Genomic DNA, 21,165 nt, shown 5'->3' with positions numbered 1-21,165 from the left:
AAGCTGCAACATTTTTAGTTCTAAAAATTATCAGATGCCAAAAAAAGTCTTCACACAATAACCAAAAATCTACAAATCTCTTTACAACAAACCATTTCTTGAGAAAAAAAAATGTTAAAAGATTAGCTTCCATACAAAAGTGATAAAAAGTAAAAAAAAAAAAAAAAAGTACAAAACTGCATCGCACACATGCATCAGGCCTAAAGGTGAAACGCTCAGAGAGCCACATCGCTTCATATCCCTCCTGTATACAAGAAGAATGAGTTCTGTACAAGAAGTGAGTGGGAGGGGACAACAGTCACCCAAACCAGGAAGGATTCATCGTCCTGAGGCACATCTAACACATTCATGTTTGTGCATTTTCTGTAAAGCTCACATTTGATTGGTCATCTATGACAGACTCACAAATCAAAAAACAGCGAGTGTGCTGGTGTACAGAATGAGTTTCAACACAACGTAAACGGATGATATATAAAGGCCCCTCGATCCATTCAAACAAAGATACATACCACATCTTAAAAACATTCACGACGGATACAGAGCTCGAGTTACAGACATGCTTCTCGTGAGCTCTTATAAAGAGTAAAGCACTTGATCGCTCAGCTACATCCTTGTAGTGTTTGCATCACTTTCGAGTAATGTGTCAGGGGTTTTGAAGTGTAAATGACTGCTGGTAAATCATCTGTATTTATATACTGTGCAGCACTGAAGTCATCCAGACAAGTGTTATAAGAGTTAGTCAGTCCAGAGTCCTCCAGACCGTCTCGAGATCGAAGTAGTGTAACACAAACCATCCAAACGGTGATGTCTGACAGAAGTCGAGTGGTTGGGTCCTTGTGACGGCGTCTCTCGTGGTGCTCTCACACTGAGGTCTCTGACTGGAGCCGCATCACGAACTTGTGGCTCTTGGGGTCGATGAACTCCTCCCCCAGGGTGAGGAACGGGAGGGGGGTGACGGTGACCACCAGAGAGAAGTCGAGGCGTCGGAGGGAGAACACCTGACCCTGCCGCAGCGCTGAGGTCACGGGCTCCTCGCTCACCAGCGTCCACTGACGCCCCCTGCTGGCTTTCTCTCGCTGGTACTGCATGGTGGGCCCCGGGGCCAGGTAACGCTCCAGGAACGCCTGAATGACACACAGAGAGACTGCATCGGTGTTCCTGAGGTCACACGCTTGATTATTTGCATGCTATGCTCTGCCTAAAAGCACTTTACACTGGACTTCTTGTAGAAGTGTTTTTAAAGGGGGTCATATGATGTGATTATTTGGTGTAACAGAATATGTTGACGTGCGTTAATGTTCAAAAGACATTATTTTTCAAATACTGTACATTATTGTAGGTCCTCTATGCCCCGCCTCTCTACTAAGCCCCTCCTTCTGACAAGCTCAGCCTGCTCTGATTGGCCAGCTGACCCAGTGCATTGTGATTGTGAATGTAACGCCCCTTTCCATAATCATGAGCTTCATCTTTCAAAATAAGTGTAAAGACAGTTAATAATGTCCTTTGTTCCTCTTTCAGCTTGAGCTGATGGTGAAACTGAGTCACACACTGACACGATGATGGAGCTCGTATGTGTTTGTGGTACACAAGCCACAGACGGTTAAGACAGCTGACAACACTGTGTGACCCTGTCTCTCACACACACACACACACACACACACACACACACACACACACACACACACACACACACACCTCCACATTTGAAGATTCAATAGCAAATACTTAAACTAATAACCAAACACACTTTCAGTAGTTGATTCAGATTGTCGTAGCAAAGTCAGAATGACCTCCTCTCTGAGGTTCATGAAAAGGTCGTCCATAAAATGTGTTTCTGTTCTGTTGTAAGTAATCTTAAAGATTCCTAAATGCAACAACTTTCAGAAGAAAGAACAAATAAAGTGCTTTTTCTTTCTCCTAGATCCACACACATCTCTCTGACATGACTGTTTCAACACTAACTGTGTTACTGAAACAACGCCTGCTCTCTGTGTCAACATTTGGGCGACACTTCGCAGATATTTTCTCATATGATGAGCTGTTTTAGGAGGGTGTGGAGACTTAACTTTGATCAAGGATAACTCTTTGGGTTTTAGACTTTAATCTTTGCAGCTTCACAGATCTTCTTTATGCACCAAGAGATGAAGCTAATCCAGACAGAAAGGAAAACTTGAAAATCACATCATATGACCCCTTGAAAAATGACTCTTTTACACCACAGGACCATTTACACTGAACTGAGCGGATTAAAACTTGTGAGAAAAAATGAAATATTGACCAGGAGAAGGATGTAAAATATACACTTCAGCATGCATTCAGAAACTACAACAGGTCTCTGGCCACGTTATGCATTATCTATATATATCATTATCATAAAGACATGAACACAATTAAAGAAAAGGCCTGAATGGTTTGTTTGTGACAATGAAAATAAGGTTAAAATAATTAGATTATTATAATATATATGAAATAAAATGATTAATGCTAATTACAGTTATGCTATCAATGTTACACATAATTTACCCATATACAAAAAATAAATGAAACATAGCTTCTATATTTATACATTTATATTAAAGAATATTAATACAAAAAAAATAAATGCAATAACAAAAAGTGCTTATTGTAACTATTAATTTTTGTACTTTTAAAAACTTTTTTTTTTTTGCTAAAAACTAAAGGTCAAAAAGAATTGTAAAAAAAATGTTAGTCAAATAAAACAATTCCCTACAGAACAGTATGTAGTATTTGTGTCTCTTGAGCTCACTCTGCTGCACATCTGACTCAGCGTGAGGGGTCTACTCGTTTAATCCAATTCTGTGACAAAAATAATCTTACGTTTCAGCAGTTGAGTCAAGAAAGAGATCGATCCTAATCATGTCAGGTCATGCAGAGCACACTGCACTGTGGGATATAAGATCTACTTAAAGTGCATGTACAGTATGTGATGGGTAGATGGAGCATTGCACTGATCCTCAGCACACACACACACACACACACACACTCGGGGGGCTGTGTCTGCAGACCTTGGGCGTCATGTTGTGAGTGATGCAGAACTGCAGGTGTGTGATGATGCTCTCCATGCTGTGGTACGGCTGCTGGCGCGTGGTGCGCAGGTACTTCTGCATGGCCCGAGCCATGGGGGCGAAGATGGCCTGGGCCGCCTCTCGAGGGTCCATCACCTCACGCGGGTGTTTGGGCGACGACGCCTCGTCCTCCTGGAGCCTCTTGATGTGAGTGAAGGCCTCCTCTACTGCCACCACCAGCCTGGAGAAGGAAACACAACTCTGAGCAAACGAACACCGCAGGATACAAGAGTCTAGGACAACAGAAGAGCTTCAGGGAAACACGTGCTGGTCACAGTTCAGAGAAAAGAGAAAAGGAACATTTATAAAAAAAAATAATAATAATATTAAATAAAATAGGTTGAATAAATACAAATAAAAATGAAATAATTCAAAAATAATAAAACTTAAAAAAATATTTATACACCAGTTTTTCTGCATTGATTATTAAAACACTAATTATTTAAAATAATTTATTATCAAAAAAATATTATTAAATTATTATTTACAAAAAAAAAACTTTGCACATGTTTTTAATGTTATTTACCCATATACACAAATGCTTACTTGGTCAAATATAAAAAATTAAAAAGTAAGACAAAACATAAAAAAGATTTTTTAACAGATCAGATCAGTTGATCATGCAGATAAATGTGTTTATGATTTAATGAATATTTAATGATTATACTGATATTAAATAGTGAATTAAGCTGAAAATAATATATATTAATTTAAGAAAACAAATAATACAAAATAAATACAATAACATTAAAAAAAATATTTTTAACTATTTTTTAATATATATATTTTTTTTATAAATTCATGAATAAATGAATAAATACAAAAAAAACAAAAAAAACAACAACAATTAAATAACATGCATATGTAAGATTTTCAGCATGGACTATTTTGATTAGACTGTCAGTAAGGTAGCAGTAATAGTTCACAGTTTGAGTTCAGTGCGATTCACCCAGGATCTCTTTCGTTTGTGGTCAGGACTCTGACCTGGCCTTGCGTTTCCGCACCCTGCGCTCCATCTCGGCCTCCTCGTAGTAATACTCGTTATGAGAGTTGTCCCGTCTGCGTGCGGCGGCGGCGATCATCGCCCGAGACTGACCCGTCGAGTTATTAGTGCTGGTCTCTGGAGAAGAGAGCAAAGGACATGAACACATCTCACTCGCCCAGAGCGGCTCTGACCCGATGAACACGAGGAGTACCTTCTCCCAGAGAGTACACCTTGAACCCAGACATCTTCTTGGACAGGATGGACTTGGGCAGGTTGAGTAAAGCAGGGTTGTAGACCGGGAAATCAGTGTAGTAGTGATCCAGGAGCCACACCGCTGCCCGCTGGATGCTGACACACACACACACACACACACACACACACAGGTCATCACATCACTCTCTGCTTTATTACAGGGGTGCACACATGTGAGCTCAGTCCCTCTGTACCTGAGGTGTCCCACGCTGTAGAAGCGGCTGGCTCCATCAGTGCTGCGCACCACTTTGAGGCAGAAGGCAGGTCTGAGGTGCCTGACCTCCAGCAGCACGAGCGCCAGATACTGGATGAACAGCAGCGCGTCCACCAGAGACACGGCGTATCCCACGATGCCCCTGTAGTCTCGCTCGCGGGGCTCCAGCACCCGCACGCCGTAGAAGAGCCAGTACGAGGCCACGAAGAGGAAGACCAGCGCCATCAGCAGGCAGCGGAAGACGAAGAAGCGCGGGAGCGTGGAGCGAGGCGGCCGCAGGAACAGAGCCCAGGACGAGATGAGCAGCACCAGCAGCTTGAAGGCCAGAGAGACGTACAGGCCCTCGCACGGGGTCCCGCAGGGCTCCAGAGCGTCCCGCCACAGCAGCTGGGGCAGCAGCAGGAAGGCCAGGGGCGTCAGGAGCGCAAACACACCCAGAACACCGCTCAGGACCGGCCCCACGAACCGCCCGCACTCCAGCGGAGACGAGTCCTCCAGCTCCTTAGACGCCCGCGTCAGGTCCTCGTTAGACACGCTGTGCTCCGACGTCCCCGTCACCACCGTCGTGGTCTCGCCCCAGTTATCATCCTGATAGATTACATGAGGATTAAACTCACCAAAGCAACATTTCTATTCTTTAAGTTATATCACTAAACTAATTACAAATTTAAAGAAAGAAAAAAAGAATACAACAATGGCAAAACAATATCAAATGAGTGAAACGTCCACTAAAATAATAATAAAAAAAAAAAACATTAGATGAAAAACTATGGAATACTAAAACAGATAACATAGAAAAAAAAAGAAAATTAAAGGAAAACAACAACAACAACAGCACTTGTTTCAGGCAAGTGTTTTAAGTTAGATTACTAAAATTAATAAAACGGCTAAATAAAAAATAAAAACAAAACAAACATAAAATGAGTGAAACACCCTCTAAAAAAATAAATAAATAAAAAATATAATTAAAAATAACTGAAAGAGCTGAAATAAAATAAGCACATATCTACAGCTCAAAAAACAAAAATAAAAGCCAAGTAAAAATATAAGTTATATAAACATGATCAAATCAGCACTGGTCACGTGGACTGATGTTATGGCACTTTAATTGTACTTTATATTGATTTGGTCCTTTCTGTTCATCAAGACATTTCCTTCCAAACATTGTATTCTGAAGCATAAAATGAAGTCTAAGGAAACAATATCTGTGTGCAGTGATGTTTTACACTGTATCTATGCACAGCACCATTAAAAACAAGATATTGACCAAGTGCTTTGAGAATATCATTTATTTGGTACTTCTGATTATTGTCAGAGGTGATTCTCCTTCAGGTCCACGGTCAGTGTGTGGTGTGTTACTGACCCGCTCATCTCCTCGTGTGCTCTCGGCGTCCAGCAGTGGCTCTCCGGGGGCCTGGATGGTCACAGACTTATCTCCTCTGCTGCTACCGTCTCTGCTCTTAGAGCGATGCCGGTCCCTCCGGTCCCTGAACCACACACACACACACACACACACACAAGACACACACACACGACACATTTAAACGACTGAGCTAAAACTCTCCGGTCTTTTGTTTTTAGAACTTTCTATTCATTAAAAATTCCTGAAAAAAATCAAATGCATCACCGTTTCCACAGGAATATGAATCAGCTCAACAGTTTTCAACATTGATAATGATCAGAAATAATAACATATAATAATTCTCTATAATAATTATATAAAAAATCTACTTCGATAATTTCTTGAGTGCCAAATAGGCATATTATTATGATTTCTGACAAGATCATGTGACACTGAAGACTGGAGTAATGATGCTGAAAATCACAAATTTATCACTTTTTAACAGATATTCACATAGAAAATAATTAATTTAATCTGTAATAATATTTCACGGGTTCACTGTATCGGTGTACTGTGTGTTTGTGATTTGGTCTGAGTGTGTGCTCAGTATGCACCTGTGTTTGCGAGAGCTGCGTGAATGTGAAGACTTGTAGGAGTAGCCCGAGTACTGCGACTCGTTGTCCATGTCTGGGGCCGGTGGGCGGGGTTTGTGGGCCCCAGCTCCGCCCCTGGAGCGCTCTGAGGCTCCGCCCAGCCGAGTCTTGCGCTCCGAGATGGATTTGGACGACAGACTCAAGGGCAGCTTCAGCAGCTCCACTTTACTCCTGAGAGAATCTATCTTGGAGGCTGACGGAGAGGAAGAGGACGGCCCTGTGAGGACAACACTCAACACGTCAACATCTCACACGGCTTCAGCATGAACACAACACACGCCGCTTCACAAAATTGCAATATGCACATCGCAACAGCTTCAAAAATGGTTTGTATCTAACCTCAATGTAACTCAAATATAATCTAAATTGATTTTGCACACTTAAGCATTACCGAGTTGCATATACCATGACTTAACCTTCCTGTTACACTCAAACAATTGAGTACTGAGACTTTTGGGGTCAAATTTATCCAAACTGGTTTCCATGTAATTTGCCAGAAATCTACACTGAAGTCAAATATCCAGTGCATTATGTTAGTATTCATTGATATTTCTACTTCCTCTTTTTCTCGTTCATTTCAGACACTTTTCGGTTGCTGCAACAGATTATTTGAGATCCAAAACCATTTGACAGATACTGTTTCTGACTGTGAAATTTAAAACTCAACTTTTCTTGGACGATTGAGAAGTCTCAGTTTTGAGGAAACTTTCTGTCTTACGTTTGCATTTCATATTTTAGTGTTTGTCTAGTTCCAGTTTTCTGTTTGCTTTACCGGACTCTTCAGTGTTTTCTAAAGCACTGGTTTTTGTGAAACTGCATGCAAACCAACACGGCTCGGTTGTTGAAACTCTGCATGCACATTCATGACCCGAATTCAGACATAATCACCAAATTTCAAGGAGAAATGAATAGTTCAACCAGTATTTCGAGCAGTTTGAAAATCGAGCATGTAGGTAATAATGCAGCCCTAATTTCCATTCATATTCACAGCCGAAACCCAACACTTGACCTCCATGTAAAAACACGGCCTTCATTTGTGAAACAGAAGATGTGTTTAAATCACGCTCACGTAAACCATCTCATTCAGTTAATCACATAAACATCACAACCCTGGCTCTGCTCGTGTGAATGAACGACGGCCGTTGTGTTCAGACACCTCACAAACACACACGATCAGCACTCATCAGTCTGAAATAACTTCAGAGATCGCTGTTGAGCTGGACAGGGATTTCTGAAACACTTTAAGAACATAAAAAACAACTTTTTAACTAATCTCAGCCGAGCGTCCCGCACAAAGACTTCAGCATCCCCATAAAAACCCCATTACACTCACACACACATTCCCCAGCCATCGCCTGTCATCTCCACGGCAACTGAGCTTGGCTGTTGCTATGGGAATGAATGTGTGATGGGTCGGGGGGGGGGGTTATGGCCCCCTAACCTTTACACATCCACCGAATATGAATGCATGAAACGCACACCAGTGTGAAGAAATAACTGTTTTTGGGTCTATTTCTGCATTATTTTCATCAGCAAACAGGTAACAGCTCGATCTGATTATCTAAATAAGAGCCAGCACTCACACGTCTGTCTCCTAACAGGACTCATGTGAGACGGAAACAGACAGACGCGTCTCTCGTGTGTGTGTGTGTGTGTGTGGGCCGTCAGGAGGTGTTTACAGAGCTGAAGACACCATCTGTCCCGGACGGACGGATCCTGAACATGTGTCACCCATCAGTCTGAGGAGACCCTCAAGCGCCGCTGGAATTCCCGATACACTTTTTAGACTACAAGCCAGGATTTTAATCATCTTAAACATGCTATAACTTATCTCAGAACTCATTAGCATGAAGTAGCACACACACAACATATCAGCTCTTGCACTACTAACACAAATCAGTTTGGTTGACGACGTTAATTCACTTAATTCATTCATATAGTGCAGTTTCCACATGCACACACTTTAAATTCGTTTAGACTTGGCATGTACAGTAAATGAGGATATTAAGGAACAACTATAATTTTGTTCCGCTTACCATTAAATTGAAAGGATTTTGTGAAGTGAGGGGAACTTAAATATTTCATAAACATTTTTCCTCAATGCAATTTTGAGCCGTGCAACTTATTCACGTGTGACTTTTGGAAAATATGGCAATTATTGGGTAACACTTCCTAAAGTTGACTCATTAAACTGCTCAAAATGCCACAGATATCGTCTGTTTATTCGAAGCACACACTCGTCCGCTAAACTTAAATCTATATGACTCTGTGTATGACCAATAAGTAATACGATGGACATTATTCCAGTTCTAGAAAAGAAAAGGGCTTTCCCAGATACAAGACGTCTGTTAAAGATCGCTTCATCTGGAAAACATCTGCGGTGTACAAACATCTGATAGACGTCTTTAAGATGTCTGTTTTACATGCATTATAAATCATAAACATCTAGACATTTTCTAAATGTCTATTTGACATATGATAGGAAATGTCCTGATATATTCAAACAAAATCTGTCTTGATGTAATGCAGACATCAGATAGATGTGCGTGTGCTCTCAGTGATATGACTCCTGGACAGTTTTACTGTAGAGGAGCAGAAGTTGATCTGGTATTCGCTGTGGACGTGTTCGGCAGCTGCAGTGATGGGTGTTGAGGAGAGGTGAGGCGTGGCAGATGTGATTTATGAACACACAACGGTCCCAGGTGTGGATAAGGCCTGCGTATACAGTTACCCGTTATTCCTGATCTCCTCTGACCTATTTAACCAACAACACAGTTGAACAAACACATGTTCAAGTGTCACAAGACACATTGCAAGCACCAAATTAAGCCTAAAACAAATCACCTACACTCTACTTTCGTTTATGAAGAATGGAAAGCATATGGTGAATGTCTAACTGTTTTTAAATGAGCGTCCATTGAGTGTTTCGATGCAGTGCTCGGGTTACAGTCTCCAGGGAGACGACACATGAGACATCTGAGCTCATCGCTCCGCGCGGGCCTCAAAGCCTCGGACTGGCGGTGTCAATCACAGCCGCGTGACATGCGCGACACCTCCGCCGACTGCGCCTACGAGAGTCCGAGGCTGTCGGGCCTTCATGCGACCATACTTGACGTGACACCGTCACCTAGATACAACGAAACCAAACAAAACTAAGAAACAAATATGTCGAGTTTGTGTACGTTCTGCACGTAAATAATAAAAAACAATTTACAACAAAACCCGCAATTACATATTAAGTAGAACGAGCATTTCTTATTGAGGTCTCGATACCGCTTTAGAAAGCGAAATACAAACAATAAGCAAAAAAATAACTTAAAACTTGCGATTTTGTTTTATGTTATATGATTATGCACTCAAAATGTGAAAATCACTAAGTTCAGATGGAGAAACTATGCAATTAGTTTAGTTTCGAGGAAAACACTAACGATTAAAAAAATAAAATCTAAAAAGTTATAAATAGTGATTGTATGAATGTTTTATACCTTTTAGTCACACTATCTAGAATCATTAAGTTAACAGCATCCAGTGAATAATTATCATCAGCGATGCCTGATTGGACAACGATTCATTCTATTGAACCGATTCAAAGTGATCATTCAGATGAACCGATTAGCTCCACATTCGTAAATCCCTAGAATGCGTGATATGTGGTGTGCTGGAATCACAAACAAACACGTGTTAAAATAACTAGTTAAATATAGATAAACCACAAAAACACAAATCAAACGCAAGAAGACTTCTAGGAGGGAGTCCGAACGAAGCGGTTACTGGAACGAATCGATTCACTAAAATGAATCATTATGCTAAATATCACTTTACTGAGACTCAACCCAAAAGAAAAAAAACATTACTTTCATGCAGTTTCAAACTATCGATTGTGGTTACAAAAAGAGATTTAACACACAACACGTATCAGGCCACAACCGGCTGTACATTTTCTTCCAAACGGCTGAATTTGCGGATCTCTGAACACAAAGAAGAGTCCGAAATAAACGAAACAAAACGCTCCAGAAAACCTTCATCAGAAGCGCACACAACAATGAAACAGGATCCTTCAACGTGCATTTACATGCAAAGTACACGATAGATTCACGGCCAACTGTTTTACTTTAAACCTCTCATGCAACACTAAACTGACTATAGTAGAAACCAAGCCAAAAGAGATATTAATGAGAACATGATTTAAAACGGAAGTATAATGATACTCTCTGCATCCCGTGAATGATACATGCACCAGCCGCTTCCACTCGCCTCTTTCGATCTCTTTTCCATGAGTAATAATCCACAAGATACAAAACAAGAAGAAACAACCCTCTTCTCTTCGTAAACTCACAGTTTGCAGGTGAGTAAATCCTCTTCTTGAATCTCTTCGGATCTGTGAATGTGAAATGTTCTCTGACTGCGGCTCTACTCCGCGTCCGGGCTTTACTTTTTTTCTTCTTTTTTTTTTCTCTCTCACAGAAACTCACATATTTCCGTCTCCATTCAAACCTGAGCTGATACACGCCCCGAATGGACGCCCTACTCACCCGACCTCCCCCACGATCCTGCTCCGCCTTCACACACACACACACACACACACACACACACACACACACACACACACACACACACACACACACTATACTTTAGTCATGGGAACCACATTAATTACTGAGATTACTGGGAAAACATGTAGGAATGACCTCACTTTTGGAACTTTATTTAGAATTTGTTATTTGTTTGAACAAATGGGTTTGTTTACTTTTGAAATCTCCGAGATTTGACCAGTCAATTGTTTTGCTATTTGTAGACTGTATATATATATTCTATGAATTTAACATACTATTCCTATAATGGGCTGTCACAGACTTCTCAGCAGAATATAAACAGCAGCTTCACAAATTAAGCAAAATGTGATTCTCGAAAGAGCAAAAATCTAAAAGGTAACATATAAAGTGTGCTTTGGCCAACTGAAATAGTAATTAATTCACGGTATAAAATTACAGGTTGTAATAAAACAAGCGATGGCTTGCCCTGATCTGACATTTATGACTCTCTTCCTGAGAACAAATCCGTTCAAAAATATCAATTAATCCTCAAATAATTCCAGTCTTGACATAAGCCTTTTAAAAAATAATACTATATAAAATATCCATACACCAAAAATGGAAAACAAGAAAATTTAATAGAAACTGCATTCCTGTACTAACCTTTATCAAAAAAAAAAAAATAAAAAAAAAAAAAAAAAAACGAAAAGAAAAAATAATGCTTCTGAAATGCTAAGTTTTCATGCTATATCTCATTAGTGGTCACAACAATATTGACGGATATCAATTTTCATGCTTTCAATCTGTTTTCAAAAGCAATATCAAATTCCAAAGCAGCCTTTCATTCCCCATTAAGAGATAAAGTTACTGGAATGTGAGAAGAAAATCGGTCCGGACAGGTTTTGAATACCAGAAACCTCTTAAAATTCACCACCAAAAAACACACTGCACAATTTATTTTTATTGTTTTTTTTTTGTTTTTTTTTTACATTTTTAATTCCACAAAACAAATGAGTTTTAACATGGGTTTCCATTTTCCTTCTGTGCATCTAACAATCGCGCCATTTTTAAAAAGAGGAAGAGAAAATAATTTACACATCTTTTCGTTTGTCGTATCTACAAAAAAAAAAAAAAATTAAAGAAATGACTAGAGCTTTACAGAAAATGAACACATAAAACAGGCCGTCAACTATATTACATGAGTCAATGTCAATAAAAATAAAAACAAACCTTTACGTTCAGTAGTTCGCACGAGTATGGGTTTCTTCGTTGTGCAGCGTAAAAATAGTCAATCCGCATGAATTAATGTAGAACGATGAAGGAATGAAACGAAGAACCAAAGTCACGATGGGAAAGAGTTAAAGCTAACGAGAGAAATCACGTCTACATTTCTCCACCTGAGTTAACAGTAGTTATCGGTACAAGCAACCGTCGCCGAATTCAATCCGTGTTAAACACGTTCTGCACTCACACATAAACTCGCAAAAACAATTAAAATAAAAAATAAGAAAGAGAAACAAACTTTAAAGGAGGTGAGGTAACAATCCTCCTTTGGCAGGTTAGGTGTACAAGTTAAATACTTATAAAGACGCTTGTGTTTCAAACGCAAAGTCGCGTAATTTTTTATTTTGTTAGAGTTCCCAATCCCTTCATTTGTGTTTCAAGCACCCGTTGAGCTACGAATGAACTACCGCAAACAAAGAGCGACAAAAGTTCACAGTATTTACACGTAATACAGATGTGTCAGCTTGCAGGTCACATGACATGATGTCAGAATTCACAGACACGCCCCTTTTTTCCGTTGCGATACAAACAGGAGTCCAGTTACGAACTGTGCGATAGTGTTAAACTGTGCGTAGAAACCGAACAAACGTACGTTCGTTTAATATTGGAGCACAAATCTTCAAAATAAAACCATCTTTTTTCGTTTTCCTTCCTTTTTTTTTTCTTCGCATAGTGTTACGCAATGAAAAACAAGCTACGATATTAACGAACGAACAGTAATTTCATGAGAAGTCCTTATTCCTCCCACCCATGTGTATTTCCACAGGGGTCCCAGTGCAAAAGAACCTGAATCTGTCAACGCAGTTTATCCCTAAACAGACGCGACTCGCGATATATGCGGACAAAACGTCGCCCGTTTGGATTCAAGAGTTTCCTGACGAGGAACAGACGAACAGCAGGTAAAGTGCTCGGTTTCCTTCATAGGACAGAGTCATGTCTTTAGCCGCACTATTACACTTTCCACTTGCATTTTTCCTGTTCTTCGCGCATCTCTTCACGATTTCGTTCTTCGGCAAAAACATCTCATTCTCCCTTTCGAATGCGCTACTTCAATCCTCACTTTCTTTTTCGTCCTTTCTTTTCTCAGCGCTGGCCGAAGTGTCGTCCGTCCCCAGACACAAATTTCTGATTGACACAAACAACACATAATTTAGCCTGGATGGTGCTTCCAGGCGCAAGGCATGCTGGGAAGGGGCTACATCATAGAGTGCGGTGTGTGTGTTTGCGCGAGTCTGTGTGTGTGAGATGAAAGTCCTCTTTCAGGTCCAGTGTAAACCATCAGAAACCAGTGGACTGGATTTCGGGCTGAGCTCGTTCTGTCGAGACGCCCTCTTTACCTGAACGAACAACACAGAAATATTAAACACAGAATCTGCAGACTTTATGAACATTTTTTTGCTCTGGGAAATTGATTTAAACATGCTAAAGTGCATTAAAAACTGCACTTAACTCTTAAGGCTGATTCACACTGAGTGCGAAACGCTTGATCGCTTTCTGCCAATTCACACTTTAACAATCCTTTTTTTTTTTTTTTTTTTGAGATCACAACGATTTTTAATGTTTTATTACAGGGGTTTCTTCTGCTCATCAATGCTGCGTTTATTTGATCAAAAATACAGAAAAAAATGTATATTGTGAAATATTATTATGTAATATAATTTTTTTTTAAATTTTATATACATTAAAATCAGAATTTTCAGCTTCATTACTTCAGACTGCAGTGTCAGATGATCTGAAGAAATCATGATAATATGCTGATTTATTATCACTGTTGAAACTGTTGTGTTGCTTAATATTTATTTGGAAGCTGTAATACTTTTTTTCAGGATTCTTTGATGAATAAAAAGAAAAAAACATTTATTTCAAATAATCAATATACGCTACCGTTCAAAAGATTGGGTTCAGTGAATTCTTTTCACTGTTATTCAGCAAGGATGTGTTAAATTTCATTTTGAATAAATGCTGTTCTTTTTTAAATTTTAATTCATCAAAGAATCCTGAAAAAAAAATTGGAAGCACAAATGCAGCCAACATGGATAAATCTAATATTAAATCATCATAATACAATGATTTCTGAAGGATCATGTGACACTTTATACTGCAGTACTGATGATGGAAATTCAGCTTTGCATAGCAGAAATAAATTCTATATTAAAGGATATTTAAACAGAAACCATTATTTTATATTGTAATAACATTTTGCAAATATTACAGTTTTTTTCTGTATTTTTGATCAAATGCAGCCTTGATGAGCAGATGAGACTTCTTTAAAAACATTACAAGTCTTACTGATCCCAAACCTTTGACCCATAGCTTGTATGGATTTAACATCATCTGCTGCTCACCAACAATAAATTAAGACAAATAAAGTTTGTTTCCACACCAGAAACACAAACTATCTATATACAAGAATATATCTTAAAATAGAAATAGAGGTATAATTAGCCACATGTATGTTATAATTAATGCATTTGTTTAAAAATGGTTCTATAATTGTCCGACATGCACTCTTTGTATGTTTTATAATGGATTGAATGCCTACAGGGGAAAAAAAATCAACACGGGTTTGAAAAAATAAATCTTTGATCATGCCTGGTGTGAGCAGGGATCTAATGTTTGATTCAAACCGTTATCGCGCTGAATTTTCACGTTCAGTGTGAAAAGGCCTTTAAACATCAGTTTTGAGGCTGTTCTCCTCACCGTCTCCAGCTCCGCGGTCCAGTGACGGCATTCGGGCCGCTGTGGGAGACTTGTAGACAAAATCACTGGACATTTTATCCACAGGAAGGGGCTTTCTTAACTTCTTCAGGAGTTTATAGTGATCAGCTTCAATGTCCTGCAATATCAGATAGAGAGATACAGATATAGAAACACACAAACAGACAACAGAAGGACCGTACAGTGTGTGTGTGTGTGTTACCCGCAGGTGCTGCAGTTTCCTCATCAACTCCTCCATGGTGCTGAAGATCTCGTCCACGTTTCTGATCACATGACGCTGGAGGCTCGGTGGTGATTGGCCGGGTCTGTCCCTGTGACTCAGGGTCTCGGTCAGTGATTGGTCAGCTGGAGAGAGACAGGGCGTCTCCTGCTCCTCTTCCTCGTTGATGAAGGACGTGTCCGGAGTCTGATGGATGCTGTGAGACGCGTCAGAGTCTTTGAGCTCGTCTGTGCTGCTCTCGTCTGAGAGAGCGCTGGACGCCTCTTTGGGCATGACCAGATAAAACATGTTCCCTGGAAGCAGCACAGCAACAAAACACTTAAAACACAAACGTACAAAGAAATCAAACTGGAATAAAGTGGAGAAAAATAATATTGATAGAAATTTATAAAACTGAATCTTAATATCAGCTGAAAACAGAGTAAATGTTAATTAGAAATGGTGCCTGTAAAATTACTCAAACTGAAAAAAAAATAATAATTATTATTTTTTTTATACAAATACCATATATGGCATTTCAGTCAAAGAATTACGAGATTATTTTTTAGGCCATATTGCCCAGCCCTAACATATATATCATTTAATGTATGAAAAACATTAGTCGACTACTAGTCAAACCTAATAAAATAATTTCATTAAAATTTCACAGTATTTCTCAATATTTCACAGTCGGCCGAGACTGAAAACAAGCCACGAAGTTAGAGACCAGTCACAATTGTTTGCAGGAAACCGGCCCAGAATGCATCTGTCAGGAGTATTACATGATAAACATTAGCCCCACCTCCGTCCCGAGAGGACTGGCCAGCAGTGACATCATCGGTGATGTCATCAGGAAGAGAACAGCCCGCACCCACAACTGTGTGTGAAAGACAGCGAGAGGACGTGTGTGTGTGTGTGTGTGTGTGTGTGTGAGAGAGAGGAGTGCAGAAAGAAGTGTGCGTGTAGTTAGAAAACAGACAAATAAAAGAAACCACAGCAGCAGTACATGGGAGAGAGAAAGAGAGAGAGAAAGTGTGTGTTGTTGAGAAGTAGCAGAGAGAGAGAGAAAGAGAGATGAGAGAAGTATTAAATCACATAAGCTTCATCACAGTGAGATCTGAGCACATGCAGAGAGACAGACAGAGACAGAGGAGAGAGGAGACAAACGCTTCAATTCTCTGAAAATAGAGAGAGAGAGAAATCAAAAAACATTTTCATTATTCAAAATAAAGCTGAAATGAATATTTAAAGGGACAGTTCACCTAAAAATAAAAATTAACCCATGATTAACTCACACTCAGGCCATCCTAGGGGTGTATGATTTTCTTCTTTCAGATGAATCCAATATGAGTTATATTAAAAAACACTCTGGCTCTTCCAAACTTTATAATGGAAGTGAATGGGTGTTATTTTTCAATCGTCCAAAAGACATCAAATAAAGCGCATCCATCCATAGTTTAAGTGTAAACAAACTCCTGTAAACAAACCGGAGCTGTGTGAGGTGCTTATACTATAGATGGATGCGCTTTATTTGACGTCTTTTGGACCATTGAAAAATAACACCCATTCACTGCCATAATGTAGCTTGGAAGAGCCAGGGCATTTTTTTTACATAAAACTCCTAGTGGAATTGTCTGAAAGAGGAATGTCATACACACCTAGGATGGCTTGAGGGTGAGTAAATCATGGGGTAATTCAAATTTTTGGGTGAACTATGCCTTTAAATCTAAACACTGGATGATAAATATGATTTTAATCACTGTATGGTATTTTGCTGCAGAACTATGATCATCATGTAATATGGTGCGCTGTGTTTACCTTTCCTCACCACCTTAATGGGCGACTGCAGCACCTCTACAGGCGGAGCTTCTACAGACTCCTCCCCCCCTTGGCTGGGCCTCTCACTGGGGGCGGGATCAGAGAACTCCGCCCCCGCTCCGTCGGTCAAAGGACTCCTTTCATTGGCCGTCTCATTTGTGGGCGTGTCATCTGAATCCTGACTCCACCCATCCTCAAGGTCTCTGAAGATCAGCTGCCGGAGGGTTTCCACTGAGAAAACAAGAAAAACATTGTAAGTTGCCAGTAAACAAGATATTGAAGAGCTGAACTGTGTTGTGTGTTTTTTTTATCAGATATATGTGCAAAATAGTTTGTACTGACTTTTGGATGGACTTCACAAAACTATTATAACTCCTCTCATCAAGTGTTTTACAATTAGTCCTTTTTTAAAATAATTTAGCTTTAATATATTTTTCAGTTCTAGTCATTTCAGTACTTCAACTTATTTTAAGTTAGTTGGCAAAACAACATTTCCGCTTAATATGTACATTTAGTACTTTAAGCTTTATTTCGGTTAAAAATATATATTTATAATAGTTTTTGTGTCAACATTTATTTAATTATTAATAATTTATTTTTTATTTATTATTTATTTAACAGGTGTTTGGGTCCAGCTTTCTTGGCTCTTTTCATGGCGAGAAACAAGTTGAAACAGCATAAAAGATCCATTTAGAAACCCATTTAATGTTTCCTTCAGACAAAAACTTGCTTTAGATGAAAAGATTTGATTCAGGGCTCACTCAATTTCAGATTGACATACAAGCGTTTCAAATTTAACACTTTTTAACACTATTTCTAAGACCTGCACAAATAAAATCAATACCATATGAGTGGAGTATGGCAATGTGTATAGTTACATATTAAAGGCGCAATATGTAATTGTAATAACAAGAGAACAAACAAGACACGGGTAAATATTGGAGTTGCATTTCCAAGATAGAGAGAGCTTCGTGACAAGCTGAAACTACAGAGAGATGCTTGCATTCTAATAAACAGGTATGCATCCATTCAGCTAACTGTATCTATCTGTATATTTTGTGAAACGATGATGTCTTGTGTAAAACGCAGACGGACTAGCTCTCATGTAGAGTATAATGTAAATCTACATGTGTTCTATATCTAGCTGGATAAAGTAGCTTTTATAACATATATTGTGTTTTACACATATATTACTACAAGCTAGATGGAATATTGATTTGATAGGGGTCTGATAATTCATATATCTCTCCGTTCGAAAAGACGTGATTGTCAAAATACTAGGCTGCTGCTGCTGCTGTAGGTGAAGGGAGACCGCTGACAGACCAGGCTCTTGTCTTCATGACAACAATATCTATACTTCATGTTGAACATAAATATAAAGCCTACTGATAAAGGACACCGTCAACAGTATTGACGGCAAAATAGACGATGTTTGACAGGTGCAATATTTGAAAATCGATAATTATTTATTTATTGTTTAAATTACATTTATATCTGAATTTATGTCAACCTATAGACTTCAAACATCAAAATGTCATGAAATAATATGTATTTGTGTACAAAATTACATATAAACATATTTTGCCTGGAAACGCTTCCAACACGCGTGCGTGTCGCGTGAAAAATAGGCGTCGGTTCTATTTCTAGCAAGCACGCGTTTTCCGCGCGCCTTGAGCCGCGCCTGAGACACGCGTCTCACGCAGGCAGTCTGCAAGCTCTAACCTATTAACATGGGAGCCGAATTAAACTGACACGCCACGCAGCTGAGACGCTTGCGCCACGCATCCAGTGTGTCGCCGGCCTCAGTTAAAATGAGTGAGGAATGTGGGGAGCGACAGAGCGCGTGTTCCAATGAACAACAACTCCCATGAGCCTACGCTCTTTCCCGACGTCATCAAAGTACGTCTTATGTTATTATTTTGATTGATGACCCCTGGTGGCCAAAAATTCCATACTGTGCGTTTAAACTGTAAAGCATGATTTATAGTTCAGATACGCAAGTTTTCAAACTACAGGTGTTATAAACTTAACATTTCAGCCTTTAAACCATTAATAAGAAAATTAATCAAAGTATCAATTATTATATTAATTAAAAAACATTGATTTTCAATCGGTCTGAACAAATACTGAAAAGGCAAGTCCATTCTCTATCAGCAGGTGGCGCGTTTGGAACAGCAGACATTTAGTGAACACAGCGGTTTTCCCTGACTTTGAAATGTGCAGCACTCATGTTTATTTCATGAAATCACACATTAAGCCATAATAATTCTCATCTTCCTGTCCTCAAATTTAAAACCTGCTGAAATCATAATTAAGACTTTCTTGTACCATTAAATTTGACAATGAAATTTACGATAAACTCCGAAGCGAACACGGCTCACCGTCCTGGAGAGCAGCTTCGGCGACAGCAGCTTTGGTTTGGGGGAACCCGTCTCCATCCTGATGATGTTGTGTGTCCGATCCGTCTGTCGGTGTGAGAGCGGCTTCATCATCACTGACAGAATCCTGCTCCAGAGACACGGACGACTCCAGCACATCTGACAGACACGGGGGAAATCATGTCATGACCCTCTGAGGCATTTTACATCAAACAGCACAGGAAACGTCTGAGCTTAGCTGTGCTAATTACTGCATGAAATATTACAAACACCTTCAGATTAATGTGCACTTTCCAAGAAAATCACTTGTGTCTAAAATCTTCAGCCTTTTGACTGAATAACTGAATGTAAAATAACTTAATTTCAGCAGATTTGCACATGTGGAATTGGTTGTTTTTATTGAATGTATTAAATTGCATTATGTACTACTGTTCGAAAGTGTCTGGCACCTCCGCTCTCAGCTCGGTCAAAATAAAATCCCACCTCGAACACGTCGCCCAAGCAGAAAAAGTTATCGGCTGATGCCATTATTTGAAAAATGACAAATATCGGTCGATATATCGGTCGACCACAGTCTTCAGAGTCACATGATCTTCAGAAATCATTCTAACATACTGATTTGCTGCTCAACAAACATTTCTGATCATCATCAGTGTTGAAAACGCACTGATTCTCATTTCTGTGGAAATGGTGATGCATTGTATTTGAGCATCCAATATTTTTTAATGAATAGAACATTTAAAAGAGCAGCATTAATTTGAAACATACAGTGTTATAAATGTCACTTGATAAATTTAATGCTTCCTCGATAGCAAACATTTGAATGGTAGTATATATGCTGGCATTATATTTTCAATTTCCTGATTTTGGCAGTTACAACACACACTTCACACACTGCTCTCACCTAAAGCATTGGCAGATGAGCGCGCACCTGAGGACCTGAAACAGAGCAGACGTGAGTTCATCAGATCTAGTGTTGATATGTGTGTATGTCAGTGTTTGTGTGCTGATGGTGTGACGTACGGCGGTGGCGATCCTTGTTTGCTCGATCCTGCTCTTAGACTGGCAGCAGCGATCGTCTTCTCCAGAAGATCTTTCCAACTGTGAGGAAACATGAAGGAATAAATAAAGCTCCCTGATTGGCTGCAATCCTGTCAATCACATGAGCAGCCAATGAGGGCCGAGCGGAGACTCACGTGTTCTTCTCTGACGACGTCCCGGCCACCAGCTCGTAGATCTGACTCTCAGACGTGCTGATCACGTACAGCGCTTTATTGTCTGCAAGACGGAAATAAGTTCATCAAATACTTTAAATAATAAGGGTGTATTGAGAAGATTCAGAGTTACACTCAGTGAGCGTAAAACATGAAGAAGCTCATGAAGATTCCACTCTCACCGGTGGCAACCAATCGGACGAGGGCGGAGTCGAGGCGCAGGATTGGGCAGAAGGGGATCTTGAGGTCTGGAGCTCCGCCCAGCGAGCGTGACGGACAGCGCAGGACGAGGCGCTCGTCTGCACCCCTCTGAAGGAGCACCAGCAGATCTGAGAGCAGCAGCGCCTGCACCTCTGGGACGGCCCAAACATCACACACGTTATCTCACGTCTACAAGCTCTGAGCTCAGATATGTGCTATTACACTTAACTCAAACCATTAAACACTTTCCTTAAAATAAATGTTAACTGAAATAAAATATGAGAAACAA

The 21,165-nt window shown here is 39.8% G+C and overlaps 2 protein-coding genes across 11 annotated transcripts in view; both read right to left on the bottom strand.

Moving 5' to 3' along the window:
• Nucleotides 1-807: 807 nt before the first annotated feature.
• On the bottom strand, nucleotides 808-11,067 carry LOC132100538 (vang-like protein 2). Of its 2 annotated transcripts, XM_059505818.1 has the most exons (8): nucleotides 10,869-11,067; nucleotides 6,494-6,749; nucleotides 5,901-6,024; nucleotides 4,518-5,125; nucleotides 4,283-4,419; nucleotides 4,071-4,206; nucleotides 3,027-3,267; nucleotides 808-1,124 (listed from the first exon to the last, which is right to left on the bottom strand). In XM_059505818.1, the coding sequence occupies exons 2-8, from the start codon at nucleotides 6,562-6,564 to the stop codon at nucleotides 861-863; spliced, it is 1,581 nt and encodes a 526-aa protein (XP_059361801.1). In that variant the 5' UTR covers nucleotides 6,565-6,749; nucleotides 10,869-11,067; the 3' UTR covers nucleotides 808-860. The 2 variants fall into 2 exon arrangements, with proteins under 2 accessions (XP_059361801.1, XP_059361800.1); XM_059505817.1 differs by lacking the exon at nucleotides 10,869-11,067 and having other exon boundaries at nucleotides 5,901-6,015; nucleotides 6,494-6,707.
• Nucleotides 11,068-12,218: 1,151 nt separating this feature from the next.
• Nucleotides 12,219-21,165, bottom strand: part of arhgef11 (Rho guanine nucleotide exchange factor (GEF) 11) — a 29,070-nt gene continuing 20,123 nt past the window's right edge. For 6 of the 9 annotated variants that reach the window (XM_059505809.1, XM_059505808.1, XM_059505810.1 and 3 more), the window contains 10 exons: nucleotides 20,858-21,028; nucleotides 20,658-20,739; nucleotides 20,485-20,562; nucleotides 20,366-20,400; nucleotides 19,465-19,620; nucleotides 17,084-17,314; nucleotides 16,068-16,142; nucleotides 15,269-15,579; nucleotides 15,049-15,184; nucleotides 12,219-13,685 (listed from right to left, as the gene is read on the bottom strand). In XM_059505809.1, coding sequence (XP_059361792.1) covers nucleotides 13,627-13,685; nucleotides 15,049-15,184; nucleotides 15,269-15,579; nucleotides 16,068-16,142; nucleotides 17,084-17,314; nucleotides 19,465-19,620; nucleotides 20,366-20,400; nucleotides 20,485-20,562; nucleotides 20,658-20,739; nucleotides 20,858-21,028 — 1,334 coding nt within the window. In that variant the 3' untranslated portion in view covers nucleotides 12,219-13,626. Of the gene's footprint in view, nucleotides 13,686-15,048; nucleotides 15,185-15,268; nucleotides 15,580-16,067; nucleotides 16,444-17,083; nucleotides 17,315-19,464; nucleotides 19,621-20,365; nucleotides 20,401-20,484; nucleotides 20,563-20,657; nucleotides 20,740-20,857; nucleotides 21,029-21,165 lie in introns of those variants that run through there. The other 3 variants (XM_059505814.1, XM_059505816.1, XM_059505815.1) reach the window with 3 other exon arrangements.

This window comes from Carassius carassius, chromosome 2 (genome assembly GCF_963082965.1).
Source record: "Carassius carassius chromosome 2, fCarCar2.1, whole genome shotgun sequence".
Classification (NCBI taxonomy): Eukaryota; Metazoa; Chordata; class Actinopteri; order Cypriniformes; family Cyprinidae; genus Carassius; species Carassius carassius.
This window is presented reverse-complemented; position numbering and strand designations above follow the sequence as displayed.

Coding starts and splice junctions, on each gene's coding strand:
- LOC132100538 (XM_059505818.1), bottom strand. CDS start 6,564: ATGGACAACGAGTCGCAGTACTCGGGCTACTCCTACAAGTCTTCACAT. Junction 5,126..5,900: donor GCACACGAGGAGATGAGCGG/GTCAGTAACACA, acceptor GTAATCTATCAG/GATGATAACTGGGGCGAGAC. Junction 1,125..3,026: donor CTCACAACATGACGCCCAAG/GTCTGCAGACAC, acceptor TGTGTCATTCAG/GCGTTCCTGGAGCGTTACCT.